The 21,577-nt window shown below is 35.2% G+C and overlaps 3 protein-coding genes across 6 annotated transcripts in view; 1 reads left to right on the forward strand and 2 right to left on the reverse strand.

Annotated features, from left to right (window-relative positions):
• Positions 1-455: 455 nt before the first annotated feature.
• cln6b (CLN6 transmembrane ER protein b) lies at positions 456-13,557 on the reverse strand. Of its 2 annotated transcripts, none has more exons than XM_058766771.1 (8): positions 13,376-13,557; positions 8,978-9,221; positions 7,560-7,674; positions 6,581-6,679; positions 4,332-4,520; positions 3,719-3,774; positions 3,384-3,506; positions 456-1,831 (listed from the first exon to the last, which is right to left on the reverse strand). In XM_058766771.1, the coding sequence occupies exons 2-8, from the start codon at positions 9,019-9,021 to the stop codon at positions 1,546-1,548; spliced, it is 912 nt and encodes a 303-aa protein (XP_058622754.1). In that variant the 5' UTR covers positions 9,022-9,221; positions 13,376-13,557; the 3' UTR covers positions 456-1,545. The 2 variants fall into 2 exon arrangements, with proteins under 2 accessions (XP_058622754.1, XP_058622753.1); XM_058766770.1 differs by lacking the exon at positions 13,376-13,557 and adding an exon at positions 12,216-12,356.
• Positions 5,696-16,956, forward strand: fem1b (fem-1 homolog b). Of its 3 annotated transcripts, none has more exons than XM_058766766.1 (3): positions 5,696-5,742; positions 12,807-13,215; positions 14,364-16,956. In XM_058766766.1, exons 2-3 carry the CDS (start codon positions 12,941-12,943, stop codon positions 15,997-15,999), a joined length of 1,911 nt encoding a protein of 636 aa, XP_058622749.1. In that variant the 5' UTR covers positions 5,696-5,742; positions 12,807-12,940; the 3' UTR covers positions 16,000-16,956. The 3 variants fall into 3 exon arrangements, with proteins under 3 accessions (XP_058622749.1, XP_058622748.1, XP_058622747.1); XM_058766765.1 differs by lacking the exon at positions 5,696-5,742 and adding an exon at positions 12,262-12,380; XM_058766764.1 differs by lacking the exon at positions 5,696-5,742 and adding an exon at positions 12,368-12,714.
• Positions 16,957-18,241: 1,285 nt separating this feature from the next.
• itga11b (integrin, alpha 11b) overlaps positions 18,242-21,577 on the reverse strand; it is a 52,254-nt gene continuing 48,918 nt past the window's right edge. The window contains 3 exon segments of the mRNA XM_058766763.1: positions 18,242-18,924; positions 19,942-20,055; positions 20,489-20,584. Of these exon segments, the coding sequence (XP_058622746.1) occupies positions 18,850-18,924; positions 19,942-20,055; positions 20,489-20,584 (285 nt within the window). The 3' untranslated portion in view covers positions 18,242-18,849.

The following is a 21,577-nucleotide window of genomic DNA, read 5'->3' on the forward strand; positions in this document are numbered from 1 at the left end:
AGTCTATGTGATCCAATCCAATCTCTTTAAAATATAAATTTAACTTGATAAGACCTACTAACGTTGAGGAAAGAAATGAGCGTCACGTGACAGCGGCGTTTACATTCTTCAGCTGCGATTTTTATGCCTGAATGACAGTGAAAAATTTAATAAACACCGAACATTTACAAAAAGCACTGAAAAGACGCATTAGTAGAATTATCCATATATGCCTGACCAAGTAGAGATGATGAGCCTTGCCCATTCACATCGTGTAATTAGGCTACTATCTTAAACTCATTTTTAATTTAATAATTTTACTAATTATTTCATTCATTTTTACATTATTAAGTAACAATATATTTTCTGAGGGAAGACATCGCAGATGAATAGGGTAAAATAAATAAATGTCATCTTAATTCCCCAGATCCAGTCGATTAACCACAGTACAGGCAAACAGTTTTGTATTACAAGTTTCTTTCTTTTTTTCCTGAGAACTTTATTAAATATGCACTAATCACACTCTTAAAAATAAAGGTGCTTCACGATGCCAGAAGAACCTTTTTTGTCTAAATGGGTCCATTAAGAACCTTTAACATCTGAAGAACCTTTCTGTCTCACAAAAGAAACCTTTCTGTTACACTTCAGGTAAGAAAGAGATGTTCTTTAAAGAACCTTTGACTGAACGCCTCATTGTGGAACCAAAAATGGTTCTTCTACATCACTGTGAAGAACCTTTCAAGCACCTTTATTTTTAAGAGTGTAGCATACATTTTGGGGTTTTTACAGGAGATTTTGGATTTCTCTTTTTATCACTCCATAAATCAGAAAATACTGTCAACAGAAAGACAGAATAAAACCATTTTCACCATATTTTGGGAATAAAATTGTATAAAATCAGGTGAATGATATATGAGCAAACAATTCTATAAAAACCTTCAGAATATAGACATCAATAAAAGAAACTTTGGTTTAAGTGCTGCTGAAGCGGAGGAAAATCTCACAGCAAGATATGTATTGGAATTAAAAACTACAGACACAAATACATAAAACGTGTAATAAAATAAACACTTAAATGTGTATTACATGTTGCATTTCCAAAATTCTGAAAGAAGACACGGTTTGAAAGCAAAGCAGCAGAAAAATCTCAAACCTGACCGGTTTTTGCTAGTAGTGTCCTCCCTTAAAAATATTATACACTATGGAGAAATGTAAAACATGCATCTTCACAAGAAAAAAAAAAAGTAATTATTTTACACAAGGGAAAACCTTCATACAATGAGGTAACATACATAGTTTCTTCAACAAATCCTTCAACAAATCAAAAAGAAGAAACATGTCAGTGTGTTAACAACACTTAGTAAAGGTATTTTATCTTAAAATGAAGAAATAGAATAGAATTATTGCACGACTTGGGCTCTTTGCACAGTCAAAACACAAAGCACACACACATTTTTGCAGAAATTCATAGGAAGTCCATTTTTGAAGACACAACGTGACAGTTAAACATATAAATAAAGAGGTTTTGTCGTTTTGATAAAACTGTATGATGAGTCGAGTGTAAGGTCAGTCTGTGAGCGGCACGTGTTTGTCTCTGAGGTGCAGTGTGTAAATGGCCCACGGCTCTGGTATATAAATCACTCCTGGATATTTCCTCCGTAACACCTTGTCGTTCCACAGACAGGCGACCCAGATGGTCACTAACACGAGCGATAGTGAAAAACTGTAGAGCAGGAAGAGTCCGTTACGGTCAGGCAGAAAACCTTTGCGCTTCTGGTGCACGACTGTAGCCATCATGGTAAAAAAAGTGAAAATGAACGGGATGAAAATTTGTCTCTCCGTCACAAGATACCTGTGGAGTACAGAGCAATTCATACATTTTAGTTCCAGCTCAACTCAATAAAAATTAAAAATGCTAAAAAAATTACGTTTTTGTGCTAAAGTTTCAAGAACTTCATTAACCCTGGTGAGTTTTAACCCCCAACACTGCCCGTAAATATTCAAACCGTGTGTGAACGTAACCGTATTAAGGGCTCAAATACAGAACTGACAACCGTATTCTGCTGCTGTGTGAATGTGGCCTAAGTTTTTTTAAGGCGACCGTTATTTTAGAATGTTTCCTGTTACTGTTTCCATGGCGATGAGTGGGCGCCATTCTTTGAACGAACGTTCTATTAACATTTGTTCATAACTTTGCCAGAAATGTTAGCCAAAGTTCTGAGAACATTCTCTGTTAGATGGGATGGAGCAGAGCCGTTGAGAAAGAGAGTTGCGACACTCCCATAGGAACTTAGGAATGCGGAAGTAAAGCGTGTCATGGAGGAGCCAATAGTTCCAAACAACCGATAGTTTCAGCATTGAAGCCCATTCATTTCAGTGCTTCTCAAGCACAGTCGCCAAAAAGTTGAGGAAATTACAGCATTTTTTGCCATTTTAACGCATTAGTTTACCTCTCGGAAATCTGACCAGTAGTTGTATTTTATGAAACGCGTTATAGTTAATGTTTATTTTTAGATAATAGGCAGTATATGCTATATTTGCAGTTAGATAACGTGAGAAACACCTTAATAGCGATCATAACCAGATGCTAGTTGTTTTACGTCTTTCTGTAATCTTTCTCTCCCTGAAGGAAGTTGAATTAACCCCATTAATTTCAGTGTCTTTGGAGCATTTTCACTGGTAAGTTGATGAAATAACTGCTTTTTAAAATATTTTAACGCCTTAGCTGACCTATTCTTGAATAGTAATTAATAGTGGTATTTTCATGTCGTCAGGTTTAATAATGTTTATCGTTAGATAATAGCTAGTGAGACTATTAGATTTTTATTATATTATTATAGATATACTAGCTACAATAACTAAACTAGTTATCATAACTGCCTGTGTTGGAACAGAAGACATACTTATAAGTTGTTATAATATAGTGATGAACAAAAACACAACTCCTCGTGTTTATTGTTCCATGTTACTAAATATTTCCATTTAATTTCCCAGAAAAAAACAAAAATGTAATTCACTTTGTGCATAAAATTTGATCTCGCGTGGCGGCGAGATCAAAGCGTGTCGTAACTCTCTTTCTCAACGGCTCTGGGATGGAGATATCTATAAATGTTTTATTCTATTCACCTGTGGTGTCTTACCTTAATTAATCATCAGTCTAACAGATAACGAAAGGAAATGCCTGTATCAGATGGCACACTAATGTAAACACAGCCTAGAAACAAAGTTAACATGTGACACTGGAGCTCATTCAAACAGCACAACACACGATACGGTCGCTGTTCTTTCTTTAAGGGCTGACTTTATAAATAATTCTGATCTGGGAAGGAGAGTTGAGTTTTGTTGAGGTGAATAATGAAGAGCATGTGGTTCCCGCTGAGCGGGTCAAACACTGATAAACTGACCAGTAGTAAAGGCCACTAGGACCCAGTAGAAGCCAAGCGGAGATGGGCATCGTCTTCTCTGCTTTGACAATAGTGAAACAGCCAGTGAAATACAGGAATAGGACGAGGAATAGAGGAACATACCTAAAAAGAAATGAAAAAATATAGCAAACACGTTGTGCTGAAATAGAACATTTTGTACAAAAGAATCCATTCAAATGCTTTAATAAAATTATAAACTGCACATTTCTGTTTAAACTCTCTTGTGACAAGAATGTTTCTATAATTTTCAAATTAATCGGGTTAACTAGTATGAAGTAAATCAGTACTGAAATGCTGAATATTTCACAGCTTACCACATGCAATGACCCAGACTTTCATCATAATACTGCAGCAACTCAAACGAGTCAATCTGTCAGAAAACAGAGAAATGTGATTTATACATTCACAAAATGTTGTTTGCCCACCACAAAACTAAGCTGCCTTTATTGTTAACAACAATAAAAACTATCAAAATATATTTTTTTCCCACTTGAAATCTTTTAGTATTTTTTAGCTGATTATAATTAAGTATAATTAAATTAAAGTTTCAGTAATTTTTTTTGTGTTCTTGTCATTTTTCTTAGTTAAAAAAAGAAAAAGAAAAAAATGTCTACATAACTTTTATTTCAGTTTTAGTTATTTTAATACATTAAGTTAAACTAAATGAAAATAAGAAATGGCAGCTAGCTCAAATAAAATAACGGAAATGATTTTTTAATGAAAATATATATATATAATATATAAACTAACTAACTATAATAAATGACTGATATAAAGCTGAAATAAAATAAATAAATATTAGATGAAAAGTTTAAATTTAAGAAACTTAAAAATGAGAAATGCTGAATTGGCAACTAAATCTTAATAAATACTGTAATATAAATAAATACTACTATACAATGATATACAAATAGGGCTAAATTATACCAGAGTTTGTGGTCTGAGGTTCTTCATGATGGGGTTTTCTCTGACGCTCAGGTGCAGCTGGTATCCGCTGAGCAGGAGCCGATGGTTGATGGACTCTCCCACCAGGTGTATGCTGGCGCCCATCACAAACGTGATGATGCACAGGTAGACAGCGGAGCGAGGCAACGTCTTCGGGCTTCGCTCTATGAGCTGGAACAGAACATTGCATGAGATAATACACACCAAAATGCTAAGGGCTGAGAATTTTGTTGGGATGCTACAAATATCCAGCAACTACTAAATTGTCCCAAACAATGATTTTGATCAAACAATTAAATATATGTATATTACACTGTAACTTCGCTTTCAAGGATGTACATTTAATACATGGGCAGAGTAAGAACATATAAGGAGGCCGAAGTGTTTAAAACATACGTGCACAGTTCAGATGAATGATAAAGTTTACCCTCGTCTGGTTCTCGTGGTCTTGTGCCGAGACTTGTGGAAGACTTTAACATGGGTTTTGTTTCATGTTCATGTCTTTTATTTTGTAGTTTTATCTAGTGATGTGACATTTGAACCGAGGCATCGGAGCTTGAGCCGAGAATAAATGGGTGTGCCAGATGAAGCCTAGACTCGAAGCTTGTGTTGTTAACGTAGAAATCACGTGCGCAATTCACTTTGCGTGTCGAAATGTTCGAACCCTCAGATCTTACTTTACGAGTAAGTTTTAATTTGGATTTATTCAGTTACATTTTAGATACCCAGCCATACAAGTGATATGAAGAATACAAATTATTTCAGGAAAATTAAATATGTTATATGCAATTCATATGTGTATATTATTCTTCTATAACATCATATTGATATTCGTACTGGTATTATATTGCTCAGTTTAATGGGTAAATTAATTTATCAGAGACAAAAATTCAACAAACACACACACACACACACACACAGTTAGGCTTTTATTTGTGCATGTAACTTGAATCGATCTATGGAATGTGTGGTAGATGCTTCGCCCTGTGTCCATCACAGGCTTTTGGCTGCTATATTTTTTTATTAACCACGAGATGACACTGTTTTCGACACACTTGAAGCTTTGAATCTTTTCCTGAAACAGTCAGAGGAAAGCCTCAGTGCTTCACGAGGCTTCATTTGCCCATCACTAGTTTTATCATTGTCATGGTTCCTGTCTAGTCATGTGATTCCCTTGCCCTCATGTTTCTTGCCATGTGCTCCCTTAGTCTATGTTCTGATTGGTTGTCTTGTTCATCTGTCTTGTTCTCATTGGCTATTGTCCTGTCATGTGATTCTCAGTTCTGTTTGCTCATTGGTTGGTTCTTGACAAGTGACCCTTAGTGTTTGATATAAGTAGCTCTCTTGTTGCCATTGTTCTTTGTCTAGCTTTGTGCTGTGTAACCCGCTTTTGGTGAGTTGTCCATGTTTATGTTCTTGTTTGTGTTTGTGTTTGTGTTGTGTTTGTGTAGCAAAAGCAGAAGAAGATCAGACAAACAGAATCAATTGAGTGAGTCATTTACGTTGGAATTTCACTCCGATTGATTCAAACTCGTTGATTCAGAAATTACAAAAAATGGATTCAAATGACTTTGATCATTCAGTTCAAGCGATTCACCATCATTTGATTAATTTCAGAACTTCACGTATCGCAAATCATTTGAGTCAGATCGTGACTTTGGAGCACATATCATGATCGGGAACTGGGTGCAGGTTAGCGAATCATTTGATTCAGATCGGGACTTTTATTATAAATACATCCATTAGCTTTTGCTGCAAAACTGCAAAAGCATTTCTTCAACACTGACCTGACAAGAATATCATCACAAATCACAAAGACACCGAGAAATCTCTAATTCATCCAAGAAGACAGAGAACTGCAGAAACTTCTGCCATATATTTCCTCAGATGTAAAGGCCCGAGTTGTTCATTTCCAACAGGTATGGGATGATACATCATTTCAGCGACATGCAGCGGCTGAGGTCATAAATATCATATCCTTCTGAGCTTGTTTTGCTCTGTGAGCTTTATAATAAAACGTCTGAGCCTCTCATCAACAAATATGACACTGACAAAGTGTCCAACCTTACCGAAAGCAGCCGTGCCAAAAACAACAGCCATTCATCCTGGAAGTGTAATACATCTTGGTCCAGCACGTTGCCATTTGCAAAGGGGCGGGGCTTAGCGAAGGAGTGGAGCCTAGAAATAGGTGTAACCGCAATTGGTGACCTGCTTCATAATAATAAACTCACCTTGAGCAGCAGGAAGGGTGTTGTGATGTTGTACAGCATGTGGAAATAGTCACCGGCACTAGGTTTATTCAAAGGAAACCACTCCAAAGGACAAAAGATCTAAAGAAACCGAAGAAAAAGCATCAAACATCAGTGATTTTAGGCGCCTTACAGCTTAAATAAAACATTTTGTGCCAGAGAATTAACACAAGCATTTTAATAAAATTATAAACTGCTGAATAATACACAAGGACAGGCGTAACTGCTTAAATAAAACATTTTGTGCAAGAGAATTAATACAAGTGCTTTAATAAAATTGTAAACTGTTCATTAAGCAAGGAAAGGTGTAGCAAATGTATGCAGCGCAAAAACTAAGAATTATTTTAAAGAAAAAAATAATGTAAAAATTGGCTTTCAATTTACCTTGCAAAATATAAAACTACAACGTATATTACATTTAACAATACGTGCAGTTTTACTGTAAAATACTTTAAAAAATTTTTTATTGCAAGTAAAAAATGTGAATCATCTCTATACAGTGAAAATATAAATTTATATATAACGACTCAAAACATCCACCTTTTCTTTACTAAAATACTGATAAATTGTGTTTTCATAAGTAAAAAAAAATGTTACTTGAAATAATTAAAAAAATTTCATCAACATTTCTCAATTTCATTTGATGTACTAAAATAACTAAAGTAAAATAAGAATAATCAAAAATAACATTTATATATAAAATATTTATAAATGAAAAAAACAAAACTAAAACTTAAAGTAAAATTAACATGAAAATGGAAAATATAAAAATAAAAACTAATTCAAAGTATTAATAAAAACTATAATAGTTATCTCAATTACACAAAAATATCATTGCCATGAAATGTCAAATAATGAATTTTGCACAGATGTTTTTTTTTTTTTTTTAAATGGAAAGGCTTTGATTATTTTATGTTATTTAATAAAACAACGTGAAGCTTATTTTATGTTATTCTGATACCATGGCTAAAGGCCTGCCAAAGTCCAGCAGCCAGTTCTGGAGGGTGAAGTAACACCAGAGGTCCATGTGGAACTGAGCTTTCCAAAGACAGGAGTCCGTCTCCCTCGAGCCGTGTCTGTCAAGAGGACATGACATCAAAAGACAAAAATAAAATAATGAGAAATATGCCTGAGGTCATTAAAGTCACACAATGCTCCGCTGACGCTTTTAGCAGCGTCTATCAGATAGAGGCCCTGATGTGTGTTTCCCAGACCATCTGGCAAATATTTTTCATTTATTTATGTCCATCTGTCTCACTCTGGTTATGCCACTTTAATTCTTTCTCCCGTTGTTTGACTTTCATGCTGACTTTGCACTGCGGACCAGATGTTGGAGCACAAATCAGTTTTAATGGAATTGTTGAGGATGAGGATGCAGGAGCTAATGCCACATCAAAGGACAACAAAAATGCAAAACTAATATTCAAGATTACATTCGAACTGTGCATTGCAAAAATATAAATTAGATTTATTTATTTTTTTTTATAAAAAAAATAAATGAAGTGTTACAGAGACTATTATAGGTTTCATTAATTTTTTTTAATTAATAGTTTATTTTTTATTTCAGCTTTACTTGCTGAAATAATTTAAATTATTTTTACACTTAAAAAAAAACAAACATTAATTCTATTCGTTCATTTTAATTTCAAATAACATTTAGTTTCACTTGATTATAATAGCCCTGGTGCAGAACTCACTATAGAAGCGTGAAGAGTTCAAGTTAAATACTTAAGTGTTGGTGTTTGTTCAAATCACAAATTCTTGATCTAAAAAAACATTAAACTAAAAAGTGCAAGTGTAATGATGATGGTTTGGGACGCATCCATACTCTTCCTCCATTTACAGATCAAGAAAACGTAGAAAGCGGATAGAAAGCGTCTCATGGACCGCCGTGGGAAACGCACTTTAATCTCATCCGATTTGTTTCCCTCAAATCCCAATGCAATATCTCCGGCTGCAGGGGTTTTAGGAGGCATCATAGAGCTTTTGGCTTTTGAATGTGATTCAATGGTGGATTCAACCCAATCCAAGCACCTTTTTTTTTTTTTTTTTTTTAATATTTAAATATATATTTATGAATATATTAACAATTATTTGAAATAAATATGTAATCATTAGACACATTTTTTTATATTTAAATAGTAACATGTCTATATATATATATATATATATATGTATGTATTCTCATATATACACACACACACACACACACACACACACGTATTAGATATACTTTTTAGAACCGTCAACATAGACAAATGCCAACTACTCATATGCACTTAATGAATCTTTTACAATGCATCTGAATTGTTTACAAAACTTTCATTGTACTTCACACAGTATGTGGTATAAAAATCAACAATATGAAAAGTTTCAAACCTGCTCAAGGCAGCATGCATGGCACAGTTTTGCCTCTTGCGCATGATGGGTGGCAATTCAGCGGCACCATGAAGATTTTCTGCTTTCAGCCGCACTGGAGGCAGACGATCCCGCGACTGACCTCTGACCTCAGCAGGCAGGGGTAAAACGTCAAAAGAAAGCAATCATTCCGGTTTAGTCCCGCTCTCTCCTGGATGCTGCGCTTGTAAAGCTGCAGGACACTCATGGCAGGTGTCTGGTGTAGCTGTAACACAAGAAGATATGACTGTCTCGCCCTATAACTCACACTGAGCTGACAACATGCATCGCGTTCATACACTGACTTCTGACTATCTATAAAAATAAATGCTTATTCATAAAGTAAAATGAAACTAAACACGCATAACTAAATAAAAACGTTAGTAGTTAGTAAAACAAATGAATAATTAAAGCTTGTCTATTCAAACACAAAATCCTGAAAGATTAGGTTTTGTGAGAGCTTCGGTGCATTTATAGTTGGTGCGGCTGATTGTGCAGATAAACCTTTAATCCTAACCCCTCCCTTTGTAAACGCATGACATGTTTCAGGATTTAATATTTCTGTTGAATATACAGCACTATGTGTCCGTAGAAAAGCCTGCCAAAAAAACACAAAAAAACACCCTGTATTTATTATTGAATCATTAAATCTATTTGTAAGAAAATTACAAGTGTATATATAAATATAACATTTATTACAACTAAATATATTTATTTCTGTTTATTTATTTTTTTACTGATATTATCAGTACTATTGTACAGTGATGTGTAAATATATAAATATTTTCAGATCCATATTATTTTTTTGGTATTGGATCCAGGCTTCTGACACTGTAGAAAACTTCTAAACACACACACACACACACACACACACACATATTTGTTTTTGTGAAAAGTGGGGACATCCCATAGGCGTAATGGTTTTTATACTGTACTTACTGTATGTGCTATTGCCCTACACCAACCCTACACCTAAACCTACCCCTTACAGGAGACTTTCTGCTATTTCAGATAAATAGATACAATAAAGATAAATAGATATAGGCTAATAAATCATGTATGATTATATCATATGGAAACTATGGTTGCCTTAGTACATTTTTACCATGTTATTTTATTGGGATTAATTATTGTGATTTTTTTTATTTTTATTTATTGTTTTAAAATTAAATTTTCTGTTCTTTAAAATTTCTGTTTATTACTGATATTATCTTATAAATAAATATTTTCAGATCCACATTACTGTTTATTTGATCCAGGTTTCTGACATTGTGGAGAACATCTAAATAAACACATAAATTATATTATACACTAATAGTTCTTTTATGTATCAAATTATACCATATATGGAAAATATACGTCACCTCCACTCTGTGTTGCCAAGTCCGCGGTTTTCCCTTGGATTATTATTATTATTTTTTTTATTATTGATGCCAAAACACTTAACAAGCACATAACCACAACAACCTCAAAAACAATAGAGGACAAAATACAAAAAAATAATACAAGATAGAAATATTACAAGAATGTAATATTTTAAATGTGACTTCTTTTATTTGTGCGGAAGAGACCAAGCAACATTCCAATTAATGTTGTACAACGCCATCCAGAAGACGCTGGAATAGATTTTGTGTTGATATGATTTCGAACAAAGCAGTTAATGAATTTGTCCTCCACAATCAAAATAATTCTACTGAGATAGAATTGTTAGGCCTATATATAGAAACAGGATTAAAGGTTTGCGCTCCTTTCAATAGAGTTTTTATACCACTAGGAATGGCATTAAATACAATGTTATATTCTTTTAACGAAGCCCCAAAATCAAATTTCCTGGAAAATTCTATAGCTGAACATTGTCATCTATCAACTGATTTTTTCCCTTGGAATTGGGCTACTTTAAAATATGTTGCCGTGGGTTGAAGCGAAACCAATAACGTGATATTTAGCCCCTGCAATGCGATTAAAAAAAAAAAAACAGGCCAATGGTATTAAGTAAAAATACTGTTCCTAGTCAGAATACTCAGTAAAGCCAAAGAGTGCATTTTCCATAGGCGTGAAAAAGATCTTAAACACTAAATATTTTAATTGATACATTTTTGAACTTTACACTATAGTGTAACTGAATATGTACAGTGCCAAAATAAGTGAGAGTGCAGTTTCCTCATTCATTGCTGAAAATACTTTTTTTTTTTTTTTTTTTTTTGGGTAAATGATTTGCTGGATAAAATCTATGAATGAGCTTATAAGAAACTTCTTTAATCTTATTTCTAATATAATATTTATGCGGTAACAACCACACTTTTCTCCAGCAAATCAATTTTCCATTTAATAAAGAGGTCCAATGAGATAAAACATAAGGTACAATAACAATTTCTCTTTGGAAAAGTACGTATAGCTCTATTATTACTCTTGGGATTTAATGAAAAACTAATTTTACCAATATAAGATTTAGTCACATCACGAGAAGCTGAATCAGGAGAATGGTCTTTATTAATACCTCTACATAACATGTGAGCGCCTGAAGAGATCAAACCATTAACAATCGAGTAATTGGTATTTTACAATAAGAAAGGAATTCATCATAAGAAAAGAGTGTTCTTTCTTTGTTGTATAACTGACTAACCAATTTAATATTGTTGTGAAACCAGTTCTTAAAAAAGAGATTTGTGTTTGCGTTCTGTTAACTGCTTGAACATTTGCATTTTCACCACGGGTGTGTGAAAAAGTATCGTCAAGTTATGTTTATCACAGGCCACATTTTATTCATTATTTGTAAAAACCCATAGGAAAATCTTGAGGGAACCAGTGGAGAATTACAACTAAAACACACTATTCTCAGGAAAAGCAAGAACTGAAATCTATTCTAAACCCATTATAAATCTATTATTATATCACTTATATGTTATTGTCTTGTTGTACTCACCATTTTATCACTTTACTACAATTTGTACAATTTTCATTTCATGTAGGCTACATTAGATTATTTTACATGTATCAGTTATACTAAATTAATATTAGAATTGTTTCCAGAAAAAATTAGCCAAATCAACAAGCATGTGAGCTGTCACAATTTTTAACGAAAATTAATCATTTTCCAAGCATAACTAAATAATTGGAGACAGTTATTTTTAACTCCATGTAGATTACAAACCACTGAAATCGGCTGATAAATGTAAACATCATCGAGTTTTTATCCGGAAAAAAACGCAGCTCCGTTTACCTCCATTAGTTTTAAGGCAGTCTTGCCCGGACCAACATGGCGGACGCGTCGCTAGTGGAGGTGACGTATTTCCGCTCTTGAGTGCAGCCGGACCCTCTTGAGGAATCCTAGTGTCTCACTTCCTGTTATTGCTGACTTCATTTCCGGGCGTCGTTACTGGCAGAGGTGAAAGACACAAACACATTTAGCGCAGATTTGAGCTTTAATTCGGATTTATCAGCGAAATCTGGATTCGTTCTGTTGAAGTGATCGGCGGACATTATCGCGGAGGGACTCAGAACTGAAATCAGAACAAACCGAAGCATAAAAGTGAAGGAATGGGGCGAGAAAACTCGCTTCGTTTAGAAGTGAAAGAGTTGAATTTGAATTGAACAGGCTAACGTTACGTCAGGATTAGATAGTTCATATTCAAACACTAGAAGTCTAGAATTACATATTATAAGAGCATTATTTCAGTCACAATATAGTGCGTTCATATAATCAGAAATTCAGTAAGACTGTAAGTCTCCATTTGTTTTAAACGGCTCATAAGATCCATATTAGTAGATCATATAACGTTAAATAACCCAGTTTTTTTATTTTTTATAATAGAGATCAGCTATAATGGCAGTTGGTCCGGCGGAGACTCTCCATGTGCTTCATATATGAGCTGAAGAGCTCAGGCAGGTGTTTTTAATGGGAGACGGCTTGATCTGCTCTGAGATCAGCGGGCGAATCTTGCACAGATGGCGGAGGTACCGGCTCTGGCCCGGTTGGAGTCCCTGGCCCGGTATGTTCATAAAGCGGCCAGCGAGGGGCGAGTCCTGACCCTGGCCGCCCTTCTCCTGAACCACTCCACCGTTCAGACCCGATACCTGCTGGAGTATGTGACCCAGGAGGCCGGACAGAGATCCACACCGCTCATTATTGCTGCTCGTAACGGACATGACAAGGTGGTCCGGCTGCTTCTGGACCATTATAAAGTGGACACCGAACAGACCGGGACTGTCAGATTTGACGGGTGAGTTTTTTTTATACTCGTCTAAGTATGGTTACTTTTTAATACACTGATTACGTAAGCCTTACATTTGTTTTGTAACGTTATTATATTAGGTTTGCTGTTAACGGCTACTGGTATACACAACATATTGATTGAATTGCAAATTATGTTGTAATCTTACCTGTATATTATCCTAAAGTTTCCGCTAAGAAGAAGTAATCAATTACAATGTACAAAACAACCGGGGTGGAGACAATTACTATAAAATTAATACTCCTATTCTCTGAGGTAATTTTACAACAATCGATAACTGAAACGGAAAAATGGCGAAATAAAAAGAGCGCGAGTCCGCGGAGTGATAGGAGACGTGAAAGTAGCGCCGGTTTCAGTTACCCGGATGAGCGGACTGATATACAGCGAAAATTAGACCGCTGAGTACCGTGGTCGACTAATCAGAAGGGAGTATTCCCCCTGTAATAAAATTTACTTTCTTATGTGGAATATGAAAAGAGGTGTTTGTTTGATTTATTTATTTTTCATGCAATTAAAGTAAATTAATTCAGTAAATGAGCTGAATTTTAAGTCTTCTGAAGTCATATAATTGCTTTGTGTGAGGAACAGACCCAAATTTAAGTCATTATCCATTGAAAATCTTCATTCATGCTCGAGTGCATGCAAATATGGCGCAAGAAGACCCATCACGACAAGTTTGAGCATTGTAGTAAATTTTCTTTTAACTTCACACTGTGATAAATTTTTATAGGTCAATTAATATATTTTTGATTCATTTAAACCTTACAAATGTTACTATTTTTATTTTACTTTATGCCAATTTTATGGAGAGCTGCAAAAGTTTTTCTGAAAAAATTAGGTGCAGAAACAGTTTAGAAATTAAATTTCGCAGTAACAAAGAAACTGCAAGTAACATTAAATTGTACATGAATTTTTAATGTAGAAATACTAAAACAGCAGTTTCTTTGTTTTGTTTACAACTTCAAAATTATTATTTTTTTTTAAAGTGTGTTTGTGCTTATGAGCACTTAAAATTGTGAAATTTGGAACAACATGAGAGCGAGTAAATGCTGGCAGAAATGTCATTATTGTGTAACTATTCCAAAAGAGCCCTGTATTTCACTATGCCATTGCTGATGTGTCTTTTGCTCTTACAGGTATATTATTGATGGCGCCACGGCTCTTTGGTGTGCAGCTGGCGCTGGGCATTTCGAAGTGGTACGTTTGCTGGTTTCGCACAACGCCAACGTGAATCACACCACCCTCACGAACTCCACCCCCCTCAGGGCTGCGTGCTTCGACGGTCGGCTGGACATCGTACGGTATCTCGTTGAGCGCAAGGCCGACATCAGCATCGCCAATAAGTACGGCAACACTTGTTTGATGATCGCCGCCTACAAGGGCCACACCGACGTTGTTTACTTCCTGCTGGAGCGCAGCGCGGATCCTAACTCCAAAGCTCACTGCGGGGCCACCGCACTGCACTTTGCTGCAGAAGCCGGGCATCTGGATATCGTGAAGGAGCTGGTACGATGCCAAGCAGCTATGGTGGTTAACGGACACGGCATGACGCCACTGAAAGTGGCAGCCGAAAGTTGCAAGGCGGACGTTGTAGAGCTGCTGCTGTCGCACGCGGATTGCGATGTGCATAACCGTATTGAGGCGTTGGAACTGCTTGGAGCATCTTTCGCCAACGACCGTGAGAATTACGACATTCTTAAGACCTACCACTACTTGTACCTCGCCATGCTGGAGCGATTTCGCGATCCCGAGCGGGTTATCGCCAAAGAGTTGCCGTCTCCTGTTACGGCGTACGGAGGGAGGGCCGAGTGCCTGAATTTGCAAGACTTAGAGGCCATTCGACACGACCGGGATGCACTACACATGGAAGGCCTTATGATTCGCGAACGAATTCTGGGTGTGGATAACATAGACGTGTCGCATCCCATAATATACCGTGGCGCGGTCTACGCCGACAACATGGAGTTCGAACAGTGCATCAAACTCTGGCTGCACGCCTTGCATCTACGCCAACAAGGAAACCGCAACACGCATAAAGACCTCTTGAGGTTTGCGCAAGTGTTCTCGCAAATGGTCCACTTGAAGGAGCCAGTACGCGCATCGGACGTTGAACACGTTTTGCACGCCAGCGTCCTAGAGATCCGCCGCAGCATGTCACGCTTGCGAACCACCACCGATGCGGAGTTGCCAGCGGCAACCGACAGCTACGAATCCAACGTGTTCACTTTCCTCTACCTGGTTTGCATCTCTACAAAAACGCAGTGCAGCGAAGAGGAACGAGCGCGTATAAACAAACAGATCTATGACTTAATACGCTTAGATCCACGATCCCGAGAGGGGTTGTCGCTTTTGCACCTAGCAGCTAGCTCTAGTACGCCAGTAGATGACTTCCACACCAACGACGTGTGCAGTTTTCCAAACGCGCAAGTGACCAAGCTGCTTATAGACTGTGGCGCCCAGGTAAACGCCGTGGACCATGAAGGAAACAGCCCTTTACACCTCATTGTACAGTACAACCGTCCCATCAGCGACTTCTTGACCCTCCACGCCATCATCATCAGCCTCGTCGAAGCCGGCGCTCATACGGACATGACCAACAAGCAAAAGAAGACCCCGCTTGATAAGAGCACAACGGGCGTTTCTGAAATCCTTCTGAAGACGCAGATGAAGATGAGTCTGAAATGCCTGGCGGCCCGCGCCGTGCAGCAACATCAGATCTTGTATCGGGACCAGATTCCCAAAAGTCTGGAGGAATTTGTTGAATTTCACTGACCTGTGCTTTTGTTTTTCCATCAGATCTGGTTTTTGGAGTTTGTATTAACCTGTGAAACGGTGCTGAGGACTCCTAATTTGACCTCGTTTAGTGCTCTGCAAGTCTAGGAAATGTAGAAAATATACATCCGTTTGGGAGATCCGACTAAATCCGACTGCTGCATTTTATCCCAAAGGAACTGGAGTGTCCAGTTTCATTCTGGTTCTTTTTTTAACAGATCAAAGAGGATGTTGATGCTGATGGATACAGGCAGCGCAAAAGACTCTTATTTAGAAAACTGATACGTTTCTTCTTTTGGCAAACAGCATTTTATTGTGTGTTGGACTTTGACAATATGAACAGCTTTTTTTTTTTTTTTTTTTTTTTTTTTTAAGCTGCTCTTTTTGTCGACATTTTCATATTTTTTGGTTTTCGTAACATATTTTATAAAAGGTTTATTTAAAACAGAGTGAAAAATGTCTATTTTATAATGAATCAATAGTCGAGAGTTCATGTCCTAAGTTGATGAGCTAAACTCCGTGCCAGATGGTTTCTTTTATTTGAATATTAAAATGTGCCTGTAACCAGAAAGTTGGACATTTATAATTATTATTATTGTCATTAATATTTTTATGGTTTTTTTTTTTTTTTTAAACCATGACACCACTGCAAAGCCAATTAGCGAGTCTTTAATTCTGACTTGCGTTAATGAATATGTGCTGGAGCTCATTTTGAGTCACGGGGCCTTATTCTGGATGGTGCTGTTGTGTGAATGTGTGAGCAGCATGTCTTCCTGCTTTTAGCTCTGTGTGTGTGTGAGAGAGAGAGAGCATGTCTGCTTGAATGTGGCCGAATCTGAATGTGGAGGTTTTTAACCCTCTGTGTTTGCACCATGTTTTATTCTTTAACTACTGGAGATTGATCAACGTGTTTTTATTTCCAAACCAAATATAACAAGATTAAAAACATCAATCTAAGACACCTGTCAGACTCTGTGTGATTCTGTCGCATTTGAATTGCGATTTTTAAAGGAATAGTTCACCCAAAAATGAAAATTTGCTGAAAATGTCCTCACCCTCGGGTCACCCAAGATTTGGAGAAATGTAGCATTGCATCACAACATGTTAACTGATGGACTGGAGTGGTGTGGATTATTGTGATGTTTTTATCAGCTGTTTGGACTCTCATTCTGACGGCACCCATTCACATCCATTGCTGAGACAGTGATGCAATGCTACATTTAGAACTATTTCTTAAATAAGGGAATTCAAAAACAAAGATTTAGTTTTTTAATTCAAGGTGATTTTAATTTATTCAGTGGTCCAATTAAAAGCACATGACAAACATTCAGCTGTCATCTTTACATGCAATAAAATGGTGACATAAATGACAACAATTAAACCGAGTGACCATAGAATCAGCACGGTGTCTTAAACTGTGAAAGCTGTGAAGCCATGTCAGGAGAAAATACTGTCTGAAAACATTTTTGATTGAATGACTGTATAGAACAGAACCATAAAAACTACTTATTGCTGAAGTATGTATAGTGTGCACAGTATGCTTTTTATGCATCGCATGACCTACATTTATCAAATGTTGCACACTGTACAGAATAAGGTTAACCATCAATGCAATGTATTTAACTTGATCTTTCACTTTTTCTGTGTGATGAATGGATTGTAAATTATATCAGCTGTGATTTTGTTTGAGTTTTCTTACTAATAATTTGGTAAGGCTGACATCTTCATAAATACTTTATGACTTTAAATGTAAATAACCTTATATGGTTTACACATGGAATAATGCATACTATTTCACTTAGTATTTGTTAAATAGTCTGCAGTATACAGTGTGCTTGTAAGTAGTAGACTAGTATTCCATTCTGAACACAGCCACTGGTATTCGAGACAGCGGTCATGAAAAAAAGGTGTTTAAGGGTAGTTGAGATGTCAAGAATATTTGATTAAATTATAGCATTTTTCTAAGTCTTATGATAATATTAGTGGAGACATTACATAGAATGTTGTACTTTTACAGTATTTATTTTTTAGATATCACACTACAGAAATATATATATATATGTGTGTGTATATATATTGTTTTGTATTATTTATGACAATACATTTGCAGTCAAATAAGAAAAAAATATTGCAAATAAAAGTCTGAATAAAAAAGTGAAATGTGCATGTTTATTTCAACTACCCTTAAACCCTTTTACCAGTTTTAATGATGAAAAACACAGAAATACACATGGAAGCAAGCAATACTTCCGATTCCAGCTGCAATGTACTGTATATAAAATTGTGATTATGACAGAATCTCAAATACATTAACCTTGAACAGATGTTGCAAACAAATGCATTAAGGTGCATAAGTTTATGGTTAAATATTTCATTTTATCATAGTTTTACATTATATTGCTGAACTTTTTTTTTTAATATATTTACAAATTTCAAGTTCAAAATTCTTTACAATGTGCAAGTGCATCAGCTTGAATTTATGCTGCAGCAAAAAAAAAAAAAAAAAAATTTATTCTGTTCCACAATCTGAGGTTTGTTTTGTGATATGCAAAAAAAATATCAGCACCAAAACCTCTCAAAATGGTTCAAATCGAAGCCTCTTCATTAGTGTTCTTTCTTCCGTTGACTAGTACTTTCCACCTGTTTCCAAAGTCTCATACTACGTGAAATTTCTTCATAACCCGCATCTTCACATCTGTCTTAATTGGCAGCACGGCCAGGGGAAGCGAGCTGATTGGTTCTGCATCGGACTGCAGGAGGGCGTGGCAGTGCTCGAGAGCAGCTGATTGGCTGACACACACCCGTGTCTGGAGAGTCCCTGAGTGATTGGCTGAGGAGGTTGCCGTGGCATTACCGATCCTCCGCTGTCTTCTCATTGGTCGCCTGCTCTTCCCTCTTTCTCTTTTGCCTGTGGAAGAATCCGAGCTGTGGATGAAAGAAAAACAGTGATTGGTTTTGAATCAAATAGTGGAAGCATCCTGAGAGATTTGACCTTAAACAAACCCTAAAATAAGTGTTTGTTATGTAAATTTATGTTTTGATATGCAAATTTAGCTCTACTTAAATCTAGTGTAAAAGAGCGTCAAGCATGTGGACAGAATTTAAGCTTGGCTCTGGATAAAAGGGATTTCAGTTAATAATTCAAGCAAACATAATGCAAGTTTGTTAGCCTAACAGCCAAATATCAGTGTTATTTTAATATTATTTACATACTATTATATCATTTATTTATATTTTGAATTAGATTTTATTTTCATTAATTTGTTATGTGCTGTTGTCATTATTATTATTGTTGTTGTTTTTTTAAATATTTCTTTTATCATTATTTTTATTAAGTTTTAGTCATTTTAGTAGCCTAGTTCAACTTATTTCAGTTATTTGCCAAGGCAACATTTGTCATTTTAGTACGTTAGTTACGTTTTAGTAATTCTATTATAATTCTATATTTTGATAGTTTTTTTTTTTAATCTTCACTTTTCATTTGTTTTTATTTTATTTATTTGTTTTAATTTTAGCCATTTTAGTATTTCAACTCAGTTAGTTGCCAAGACAACATTTAAATTTTTTTTTTTTTTTTTTTTTAAGTTTGAGCTTCTCATCTAATTTTTATGCAAGTAATATTTATTTTATTTGAACTTTATTTCAATCACAGAAAACTAATTTGGACAGTTTATTATTAGGCAACAATAACAACATTGCCAAATATTAGCATATTAAGTGCATAATTTTGGGATTTTAAACCACTTTGTGCCGTAAACTATAAGCAAGCCATTCTTAGGCAGATTCACCCTGAACTAAACCAGAATTAGTCCAAAATGAGACCAAAACAGCTTGATCTCCTTTTTTGATACCCAAATGAAGTGTATTTACAAATGCACTATAGTCTATATTAATACATATGTTCATATTAGCTTGGTAACTGTGAATAAAAACGTCTCAGACCTTCCAGAGGGCCAGTACCAGCAGGGCCAGAAGCTGCAGTCCTCCCAATGTGCTCCCAACAATCACCCAGATGGGAATCCGGTAATCTTCCTCCTTCCTAATCTCCAGGATTATCTACAGAACCAAAATCCAAAAGCTTAAAGTCAAATTCTAGGAAGAATCGGGTATATAAAACCAGGCCTCATATGCAAACCTGCACAAATGAAGGTTAGAAGATGTGTGTGTAATTAAGTTGACTAACACTGTATTTTTGCACCAGTTATCAAGTAAAAAAAAGACTAATTTATCCATAAGGGGGCAGCACATCACTTGAGTTATTTTGGTTCTCAGAACAATTTGTTCATTTTTCACCTGCCCATCGCAAAAGCCTTAAGAGTGTATTGAAAAAAAAACATACAAACACTTCATTTCTGTAAGCAACTGGTCTTTCTTTCTCATTACACTCGTACATGTCACACTAGCTTCTACTTACAGCACAAGCAAATGTAATAAAGGAACCATGAAGTGTCTCAAGCACCGCGATTTACAGCATTCTGGAGGTACTCACGTGTCTCATGGGTCGTTGCTCGTGGAGGAACATCGGACTTGAGGGGCTCAACTCAACTACAGCCGTCATTACCAGATCTAACCGTTTAAATTTCACCTGAGGGATGAGATAAACAGGTTTTTTAATAGAATCTCTGCTAAAAACAGCTCATAACAATTTAAAGTCCTCTTCGATATGGATACGGATAACTTTCCGTTTCAATAGGAAATTAGCACAAAAGCTGACATACTGTATATAAATAGAGGAAAAGTAGATGTATTTAATAATATATGGACCCCTTTAAACAATTTGTTAAGAAGTTGATAACGTGGACTGTAAAATAATAATGATAATAACCAAACAATAATGTGAATAAATGCCTGATGTGAGAAATTATTATTATTTTACAATAACAGATACTAGACTGATAAATGTAATTTTCTTGTTAATTTATTATTATTGTTATTTAATATATTTTTAAAGTATCATTTGTGTGTTTGTGTGAATATATAATACAATAAAATTGCATATATATTTTTTAATTATATTATTTAATATAAATGCTGGGGTGGAAAAGTTCTGTATTGTATTTTTGTTGTTGTTACATTGGATAATACAATACAATTCAATACAAATATAACTGAAAAAAGAAAGAGAAACCTTTATACAATTTGTTAACAATTAGGTAAAGTGCCTTGTAAAATCATGATGACTGTGAACAGATTCCTTATGTGAAAAATTATTATAACAGATACTGTACTGATAAATATAACTGTAATTTATTTTCCTGTTAATTTCTTATTTTTTATTTATTTTGTATTATATATATATATATATATATATATATATATGTATATATATTAGTGCTGTCAAGCGATTAATCACAATTAATCGCATCCAAAATAAAAGTTTTTGTTTACATAATATATGTGTGTTAACTGTGTATATTTATTATGTGTATATAAATACAAACACATGCATGCATATATTTTAGAAAAATATGTTATTTTTATATATTAAATATTTTTATATATAATATAAAATATTAGAATATAAATATATACATGTAAATATTTTCAAAATATATACTGTATGTGTGTGTGTGTATTT

The sequence above is a fragment of the Onychostoma macrolepis genome, chromosome 25, assembly GCF_012432095.1.
Source record: "Onychostoma macrolepis isolate SWU-2019 chromosome 25, ASM1243209v1, whole genome shotgun sequence".
Classification (NCBI taxonomy): Eukaryota; Metazoa; Chordata; class Actinopteri; order Cypriniformes; family Cyprinidae; genus Onychostoma; species Onychostoma macrolepis.

What these genes read in the sequence shown, in the direction of transcription:
- fem1b (XM_058766766.1), top strand. Translation starts at nt 12,941, where the DNA reads ATGGCGGAGGTACCGGCTCTGGCCCGGTTGGAGTCCCTGGCCCGGTAT. An exon ending in GGGACTGTCAGATTTGACGG is followed by an intron (nt 13,216 to 14,363) that starts GTGAGTTTTTTT and finishes TTGCTCTTACAG; the next exon opens with GTATATTATTGATGGCGCCA.
- cln6b (XM_058766771.1), bottom strand. Translation starts at nt 9,021, where the DNA reads ATGCGCAAGAGGCAAAACTGTGCCATGCATGCTGCCTTGAGCAG. An exon ending in TTGGCAGGCCTTTAGCCATG is followed by an intron (nt 6,680 to 7,559) that starts GTATCAGAATAA and finishes CGGTTTCTTTAG; the next exon opens with ATCTTTTGTCCTTTGGAGTG. An exon ending in CACCCTTCCTGCTGCTCAAG is followed by an intron (nt 4,521 to 6,580) that starts GTGAGTTTATTA and finishes GTTCTGTTCCAG; the next exon opens with CTCATAGAGCGAAGCCCGAA.